Genomic DNA, 9,813 nt, shown 5'->3' on the forward strand with positions numbered 1-9,813 from the left:
TGCAGAGTAGTAGACGTTTGTCAAACTGCTAGCAGCTAAAATATGACCACAGTATGAGTGATGGGGGCTGGCTTGCTTCCATGAAAATGACTCAAATGATATGGGGGGGGGGGGGGGGAATGTAAATAGGCTCCATGCCAAAGTGTGAAGCCAAAATAAACAGAGTTGTGTTTCAGTGCTATTTCAGTGCCATGGTTTCATAAAAAAACGACTAAAGCAAAATTAAACAAAACCCTATTTGATTGATTTGTATTGCTCGAATACAAGAGTTAGCACCATTGTATGTATCATTATTATTATTATTATACATATTATACGTTTTAGTAGCTACAGGACAGCAGACCTGGGTGGAAGGTATTTTTTTTTTTTTTTATTATGAATTTTTGTTTTTTAAATACCTTAATACTATGAACATGTGTTCAAATCACTTCATATGCTTCTTGTCTCAGCTACGCTTCTGAAGTGAAATTCCTATTCTTGATTTGGCTGTCTTTGCATTTTTTTTTTTTTATGCTACGGTCGCAGTGAGAGCCGTGTCTGTGCTTTAGGTGGTCTACGGGAAATCATGTCTATGTAAATGATGGTCAGTCAGGTCACGCCTGACGATCAGTCGATACAACAGTGGCCAGTCCTTGTCACGTAGTGTTGTTTTAAGAATTGTCAGAACTGAATGTGAACTCTCTGGTGTTTGAAAGGTCAGTGGTTCAACATTGAGAGGAGGGTTTGCTTTGCTTGGGGAGGACCTCAGTCATTGAGGCAACCTCTATCCCTCTTCCTCACTAACTTCTACAGTCGTAGATGGGTACGCCCACCGGTGTCCCAGTCTTCGAGGGCTTGTCCCCCCGGAGCCTGTCCCACTTCTGCCCCATGAGTCACCGGCTGCGGGACGCTTCAGGTCTTGAGTCGAGGGTTGGCGGCGGCGGGTCACCTGGAAGTCTGCATCAGCTTCCTGGGGGAGTACAGGTACCTCCAGATGGCGTAATAGTGGATTCCCGCACCGATGGCGACAAAGAGGTGCCAGATGGCGTGGGCGAACGGGACGAGGCCGTCGCTCTTGAAGAAGAGCACGCCCACCGCGTAGAACACGCCGCCCATGGCCAGTTCACACACCCCGGCACGGTCGACCTGGAACACACGGTGGGGTTACAGCGGTTGGCCACCAGGGTCAAGACCGAGAGCCCCATCTGGCCATGGCGACAAGGAGGAACAAGGAGAAGTGAGCACAGGTCAGGTCCATTTCATTTGAAATGTAGGACTGAATAACAAGTATCCCCAAATAGAAAAAAGATAAAAACAAGCACATTAATAGACTGATGCAGCATAAACCAACAACTGAGGCCAAGTGTTTGAACTAGACAATGTAATAAATTGCCCTTGAGTCTTGAACTCAAGTGTTATAGCTCCTGTCTGATTCCCTGACAATGGGAGGAAGTCGTTTTCCGGGAGCCAAAGCTGCCCCCTCTATAGGAAACAACTCCGCCCTGGTCTTTTTTTTTTTTGTTATCATAAAGATATGAAAAGACGAGGCGAGCGCTCTTCTATTTTTAACTGGTGGCCCTACCATGGACATGATGACCAAAGCAGGGACTGCTCCCATGGCCACGTATCCCAGCAGCTCCAGCAGCTTATACCTGCAGGGAGCGGGGACGGCAGCGTCAGAAAATGCCCCCGCGGTCCCAATTTTGTTATGTTTTGAGAGTTTTATCCTGTAAACGCCTTTTGAATAATAGTTTTGTTTGTCAAGTTACCTCTCGTGGAAGAAGAAGACGTACAGCGCCCCCACGCAGGCCATGACCCAGATCATCCAGCGCATGTGACACACCCAGGGCCCCAGCTCCCTCAGCATCAGCCTGGTGGAAGACATCAATACACCTCTTTATCCACCCACCCATCCAGCCATCCATCCATCCATCCAGCCATCCATGCATCCACCTACCAGGGAGAGTAGGAGGCAGCGATGAAGAAGTAGATGGCGATCCTATCGCACATGTGGAAACGCTGTTCCACGTTCCTAAAGTATGTGGGGGGGTGTGAGTGAGAGAGAGGCATAAGAGGAAGACAGAGAGAAATGGAGGGAATAGTATATTTTCAACAATATCATCATGCTTTTTTCGATGTGTAAGGGTCATTCCTCTGACATGAAATTTCAAGGTTTCAAAATTTGAAATGGTCAATTAATGTTGGAGCAATGATTTATAAAAAGAATATTAATTTGTTTTATTTCCCTGCTAGTTTTCCTTCGGGTGCATTTTTTTTTCCCATCAATATTTAAATCGTGGTTTGGGACTACACTTTTGGGAAATAGTAAAAAAACACACATACACCCGGCCACTGGCCCTCACCATGTCCTTCAACACTTGACACAGTGTTTGTTTTGTCTTTTGGGGAAACTATCGCATAGGGAGGCGGGGTGGTGGGTTTGGGGTCTCAAAATGACATTTCCCTTGATGCCACAGCCTCCGTAGTTAATACTATTTTCGTAGGTTGGACACGCCATTTCTTCCACGGGTGTGAGTGTGTTGATCGTTTGTTTCATCATCGCACTGCATCTGCCAGTCTCCGGTCCTGCGGCTCCGTCTTAATGACCATATGTGTGTGTGTGGCGTAATAGGCATCCTGGCACACACACACACACACACACACACACACACACACACACACACACACACACACACACACACACACACACCGGAGATGGCTAATCTTCCAGGCAGCGGTGTGGAACAGTGTGGAGGTGAGGAACAGGCCGGTGAGTCCGGCCCCGTAAAGCCAGGCGACGAAGCAATGCCATTGGTCCACGGACAGGAAGTAGAGCATAGAGCCGCCCATGAGGCTCGGCAGGATCCACAGCTGGAAGGCAAAAAACAACAAAAATAACACCACATGTTATTTAGGATTTTACTGATTTTTAGGCCTCGGGGTTGATGTTGTGGATGTCATATGTTCATGTGACGAAAAATGTATATTTCGAATCGTCGGCCTCAAGATTCTGCTTAATTACGGTTTTGTTTGCATTCCATTTCCAATTGGCATTCCACAGAAAAACAGCGACCACGGTGATTATCATCTAAACTTCAAAATCTCCTGTAACCTCGACTCAAGGACCGCGTTGTTTTTTTTTGTTTGTTTTTTCCGAATGGAGAAAAAACATTTTTTAATACAGGCAGAAAAGTCCCCTAAGGGAAAAAACAAGATGATATTTTGAGAGTAAGATCAATTAAGATAGATTTTATTGTATGATATCATATAAAACATGACATAAAACAACAACGTGTCCATTGAAGTTAGTTTTTTTGTTTAGGGCTCTTTCATTCACAACAAACACACCGCATTTAGAGATAAAATGTCAGATTTTGTGATATCGGTTTTAATTAAAATGGTTAAGATCACCTTTGTGGTGAAATTATTTGTTCAGCAGTGGGATTGCTAAAGTTACAAATGTGTACTATACCACATTCACACATCAGCATCATAAGAACACGAAAGATAACAAAGGACACATTATATACGATGCAGGACACAATGACCAGCAAGACGATAGGGAAGACCATAGCACCGACATAGGACAGGAGAAAAATGATATAAACCTCCATGTGATTAGTTGGAATACTGGCAACGAGGACTGAGCCAAATGAACAAACAAACAAACGCATGCGTGGATGAATTAATCCTCTAAAATGTTCTTTTACCGGACCACCTCTGGGTTTTTGTGGGCACGCTGTTTCCTTTTGAGGCGCCATGAAGTACATAGATTCTATCTGTACGATCGTTAGAAGCGTACCGTCATCTTGATGTTTCTCTCTCTCTCTCTCTCTCTCTCTCTCTCTCTCTCTCTCTCTGTTCCTGGAGGCAGATGCGGTTGGGGATTACAACAGATTAACAGAGCCGGGATTCGGAGCTACAGGCCGAAAATTGCAGATTCTTAGCCCATCGACACTGACATGCAAAAGTCACTCAATAACAAAAACCCCTCCTGCATCTCTCTTTCCCTCTGTACACCCTCCCCCCCCCCCCCCCCCCCCCAGGACTCCCTCATCCCTCTCGGCAGATCGCCTGAACCGACAGAGGTTGGAAGGGGGGCGATCCGTAGTTCAAGGAAGTGCGCGGCGGGGGGCGGCGACTCACCCCGTGCGTGGCGCAGTTCGCGGCGTGTTCATATTCGGTGGGCTGGTATCGCTTACTGGCTGGCACCCTGCCATTCATGAACCTGAGTGTGTGAGGCAGAGGAAGGAGGGAGAAAGAAAGAAAGACAAGATTTAAGTGAGAGCGACAGGGGGAGCGGGGGGGAGAAATCATGGAGAAAGTCAGGTTGCTACTTTTGTGGTTGATAACTTACTGTTTGCTCAAGTTCTGAAGGCCGGAGGGGTGTCCATGTTTGTTTTGTTCTGTTTGTGTGTTTGTGTGTGTGTTTGTGCGTGCTGTAATCCACGTCACCTTGTCTGAATTTCAGCGTGGCTGACAGCGATGTTATTGAAAACTCCCGCCTACTTCACATGAATCCAATAGCAAGACGCAGGAGCTCATCTAAGGCGGCATGCGTGTGCGTGTGCGTGTGCGTGTGTGTGTGTGTGTGTGTGAAGTGAGAGAATGACACTGCGTGTGCATGTGTGTGTGTGTGTGTGTTTGTAAAAGAGTTGGAGTGTGAGAAAGAGTGAGAGGGAGGGGGAGCGTGAGAGAAAGAGAATGACACTGTGTGTGTGTGTGTGTGTGTGTGTGTGTGTGTGTGTGTGCGCGTGCCTGCCTGCCTGTGCTGTAATCAGTGGTAAATCTCTCATCCCAGCTTACAGGAAATAAAAAAACGCATCTGGGCATGTTACGAAACTGCATTTTATAAGTCAAGATGAACACTCACGCAAACACACACACATAAAAACACACACACACACACACACACAACAGTTTGAGCCCCAGGTGCTTCTGTGTCCATCAACTGTGTTATTTGATTACATGTGTAAATCTAACGCTCACGCCACAGCGACACACACACACACACACACACACACACACACACACACACACACACATACACATACACATACACACACACACACACGCCAGTCCCATCGCTGTTTATTGTGTGTAACAGTCTAATGACTCTGCTGGGAAGAGAGAGATCAGCGGGCATCGAAGCAGAAGGCGATGGAGGGAGATGAAAGAGACAAACGCAATTGTTCTTTCGGTGCCAAGCTCCAGAACATGGGGCCTGGCAGGAATTTACTGACTGACCCAAAAATAGCCGACGGAGGGTCTTTCAATGCCCCAATATCGACCAATCCCTGCTCCACAACACCTGTCGAAGCGATTGTTTTGTTTTGTTTGACAATAACTGCACGATTTACAAACAGTGTCTCCATTTAAAAAAGGTTTTCCTAAACCTTTCTTATCTTCTTCAGTTTGCAGTGTTTTTGCAACAAAACAACGACACAGATGATGACTGATCTTTTGCTTTGCAAATTCAGCGTCTCCATGTTACACCTGTCACACCTTTGTAGTGTGTGTGTGAATGCGTGTGTGCGTGCATGCGTGTAGGGCACCTCATTGTTTACATACTTTTTTTTTTTTTTTACGAGACAGAACTGATTGCTGGCGAAGGTAGCCATTGCAGTCTAGTATACAAAACACACATTATTTTTCTTTCCCTCCGCTTTGAAATGACTTTTGTTTCATCATATTGAGTGATGAGCGTATCAGTGACTTTTATAATTATAATTATACCCCATACATTATTCTGGATCTATGCACATTTAATGGCCACCACACTAAATGAAAAAGTAGAGAGAGAGAGAGAGAGAGAGAGACAGACAGACAGACAGACAGACAGACAGACAGAGAAATACTTTACCCCGGAAAACAGGCAGCAATGAAACATAAAACTATTGTACGGCTTTCTTTTCATTTTTTCCACCGACTCCGTGGGAAACAAAATATCCACAGCTCAGAGCTGCACCAGTGCTGCATGTAGTTGTGGGGTCCACTAAATGGTTAGAAAATAACTGTGTGTGTGTGTGTGTGTGTGTGTGTGTGTGTGTGTGTGTGTGTGTGTATGTGTGTGTGTGTGTGTGTGTAATGGCCTGCAGCAGAGAGGTGCAAAGAGGTGGAGGAGCTCTGATCAGGGAGACCATTGTCCATCACAGGGACACAATTATCTCTCTCACTCTTTCTTTCTGCACACTTCTCTCTCGCGCTCCATCCCTATTTTGAGTCCCACGGTACATGTTAAGTAGTGAGTGAATGCCGTTATTTGTTTGTGTGTGTGTGTGTGTGTGTGTGTGTGTGTGTGTGTGTGTGTGTGTGTGTGTGTGTGTGGGTGTGTGTGTGTGTGTATAACAAGTCATTATCGCACATTCCACACATAATTACAATCGGCTGCATCTAAGAGGATCAGTGCCTTCGGGTCCTGGTAGTGGGATGTATAAGGTGAAGTGACGTAGTTTCTCTACGTGTGTGTGCATGTGTGTGTGGCTGTGTGTGTGTGTGTGTGTGTGTGTGTGTGTGTGTTGGGAGTGGAGTGTGTCTCCATTTGTTCCATTTCCAAGTTCCATTTCCTCTGGGGGATTCAAACTCCCTTACCAACCATCATTGCAAACTCACTCACAGATGGGCAGGCAGACAGACAGACAGACAGACAGACAGACAGACAGACAGATAGACAGGACCACGACTGCAGGAAATGAGATTTACATTTGAAGGCTCTCCCTCGTTCCATATGCAAGCAAGGTTATAGGAAAACAAATGACAGTTGGTTATTATGGACTGTGGCATTTTGGTTGTATCATATGGTCATATCGTGATGTACAGATATTCGATTGTCAATGAACGGTGACGAGAAGATATGACCAAAGAGCCTACAGTCTTTGGATCAACTTAAAATCTAAAACGTTTAAGTTGACGCGAGTTGACAAACCCTTAAAAAAATGTAATATAAGTTTTAAGTTGATCCGATTACCCGGTGTAGTGATATGAGGTCTGTTATGAGTGATGACGAATGTAATGAATTGACGAATGCAATTTTGATATTGCAACAGAGGAGCTATTTCTAGAGAGATTCATATTCTTTTCTATCCCATTCTATTTTATTTTTTGTATTTTGAAAAAAGTTCACGGCGCACCAGGCGAGCTCTCTCGTCAAATTATTGTCAAATCGATCATTTGACAATTAACAGAAGCACGTCGACTGAGAATCAAATGTTGTAGTGGAACTTTTTTTCTTCTTTTTCTTTTTTTTATCAGACCCTTTCCCTTTCTAACCACCTCTTTAACACCCACACACACACACACACACACACACACACACACACACAAACTAATCTATAACATCCGTTAGATTGCTCTGCGCCAGCGCATGAGTGCGCACGCATGGCTGCACATGAGCTGTCACACACACACACACACACACACACACACGCACACACACACACAAACACATACACAAACACATACAGACACAGGGGGTGGGGGCGGGGTCGGACATTATGTTCATTAGAAATCTCATATAGTTATCAAGTTAAAAACTCTACCTTCCAAACGGAGTCTTCTTCAAGTCCATGTTTGCATCCTGCTGCTTCCCCAGTCCGGATGTCCCAGCGCTGCACAGAACATAACACAGCTCTGAGAGGAGCATCAACACACACCGCACGGAGCCGCTCCACGATCAGTGGCGGCGGTGAGTCGAGGTTTGCAGAGCGAAAACAACGAATGGTGGAGAGGAAAAAAAAAACAAAAACAAAGGAAAGAAGAGGAAAAGTAGTTTGGGCTGTTCGCAGGATGTTCCGTGGGACCGGAGTGGAGTGGAGTGGGAGTGGGAGAGCCCTCCCCTCCCAGCCTGGTACACACCCTCCACCACACACACACACACACACACACACCACACACACCCACACGCACCGCTCTCACTCCCCCCTATTCACTCTGTCTCTCTGTGTTCTCTCGCTCCCTCCTCTTCTCTTTCTCTATTTTAGCTGGCCTCTCCCTCTCTCTCTCTCTCTCTTTCTTTCTCCCTCCCTCTCTCTCTCTCTCTCTCTCTCTCTCTCGCTCCCGTTGTTTTTTGACCACCCACACCGACCAATCGCCGTGCAGCCAAAAACTAAATATTAACAAACCCCAAACACACCGTTGCCAGGATTGCGACTGTATAACAGGCGGCGAAAGTCAGCGTTGAGTCCATCGAGTTCAAGTTCAAGAGATTATTTATCACATTGTTATTTATTGACCAAATTGCCGCTTGTATTTGTCACACGCACACACACGCACACACACACACACACACACACGCACACACAAAGAAAGATAGACTTGCTGCGAGTGTAAGCAGTGTTTTATCATAACCTTTGGTCGTTTTCTAAATAAACTCAACATGTCAAAGATAAAGGTCTCAATCATTCGGTGAATAACAAACTCGCAGATTGTGCAAAACCTTTCTGCGCGGACCCGTAATCGGTATTTGTTTCGGCCGCCCTCTAGTGGTTGGTTGGGGAGATGCACGCACGTAGGCCTCATCGTTTCAAGGGCTGCATCCACCCACCCACCCATCCATCCATCCATCCGTCCATCCATCCACGCATCCATCCACCCACCCATCCATCCATCACATCCATCACATCCATCCATCCATCCACACATCGATCCATTCATTTTCATGCCTCTTGTCCGGGCTGGGTCAGGGAGGTAGGAGGTAGCACTTACAGACGAAACAGCCACACATGAAATCACAATCAGAAAAGTATAACAACAATATTCTTTCTGGCAAACATATTATTATACATATTCCTATTCCGATACACTATACACTACATATATATATATATATATATATATATATATATATTCATAATCACTTAATATATATACAAAGTGAGATCTTACAACATATTTATATACATTTTGATATTCCTATTCATAAAAAGGGAACAAAATGCAGTTACAGGCGTAGGGCCATTAGGCGTTGCTCCACTTGTTTTTTTAAACATTTTATTGTGTGCCTGAGCAAACTGAGCTGGAAGTGAGTTCCATGCCCGGCCATTATTGGGCAATAGTCTAGATGTGTAAAGTATGTGGGACCTGTTTGATCGAGCGTGGTGTAAGAAAAGCCGAGCACCTCTTTAGAGCAGGCATATTCCTCTCCATCTTTCCAACAAGAGAATCTATATCATCTAAAAATAACACCAGGAAGCTTTGTTTCCGCTTCTTGCTCGGCAGCCACGTTGTTCAGCATCAGATTCAGCTGAGGTTTAGAGCTCCTGGAGTGATTTGTACACAAGACAATGCTTTTAGTCTTTGATATGTTTAAGGCTAGTTTATTGCAAGTAACTTATTCTAGTGCTGTCCGCAACTCTTTGTTGAGGGTTGTAGTGATTTCATTGACTTGTGGGTGCATAACACACACACACACACACACACACACACACACACACACACACACACACACACACACACACACACACACACACACACACATATATATATATATATACATATATATATATATATATATATATATACACACAAGCTTTTTCTAAGAAAGTGGATGATCAACAATAAAAATAGAATAAGCAAAGCTAGCAGGCATAGCAGACTTCCTCCAGCACTTCCTAGTTTGCCATGCCTGGCCATCTCCTTACCAGATGCCCCAACTGCCTTAACAGCTGCATCCCTGTATTAAAGTGGTAATCTGTATAACATTTTATTTTGTTAGGAAAATACACATTCTATATTCATCCCATTTTTGTTTAGCTGGTGCTTTTAAAGAACCAGACATATAATTGGTTTGCATTATGCGTGTGCTCCTGTATATGCTGTTTCCATTGTTGGTGGTGG

General features: G+C 44.9%; 1 protein-coding gene across 1 annotated transcript; it reads right to left on the reverse strand.

The window, feature by feature from the left end:
- Positions 1-914: 914 nt before the first annotated feature.
- On the reverse strand, positions 915-7,625 carry LOC307236707 (monocyte to macrophage differentiation factor 2-like). The gene is made up of 7 exons (XM_080009200.1): positions 7,518-7,625; positions 4,126-4,207; positions 2,690-2,850; positions 1,937-2,011; positions 1,749-1,850; positions 1,562-1,631; positions 915-1,125 (listed from the first exon to the last, which is right to left on the reverse strand). The coding sequence occupies exons 1-7, from the start codon at positions 7,619-7,621 to the stop codon at positions 925-927; spliced, it is 795 nt and encodes a 264-aa protein (XP_079865326.1). The 5' UTR covers positions 7,622-7,625; the 3' UTR covers positions 915-924.
- Positions 7,626-9,813: the final 2,188 nt, after the last annotated feature.

The sequence above is a fragment of the Zeus faber genome, assembly GCF_960531495.2.
Source record: "Zeus faber genome assembly, chromosome: 11".
NCBI classification, from domain to species: domain Eukaryota; kingdom Metazoa; phylum Chordata; class Actinopteri; order Zeiformes; family Zeidae; genus Zeus; species Zeus faber.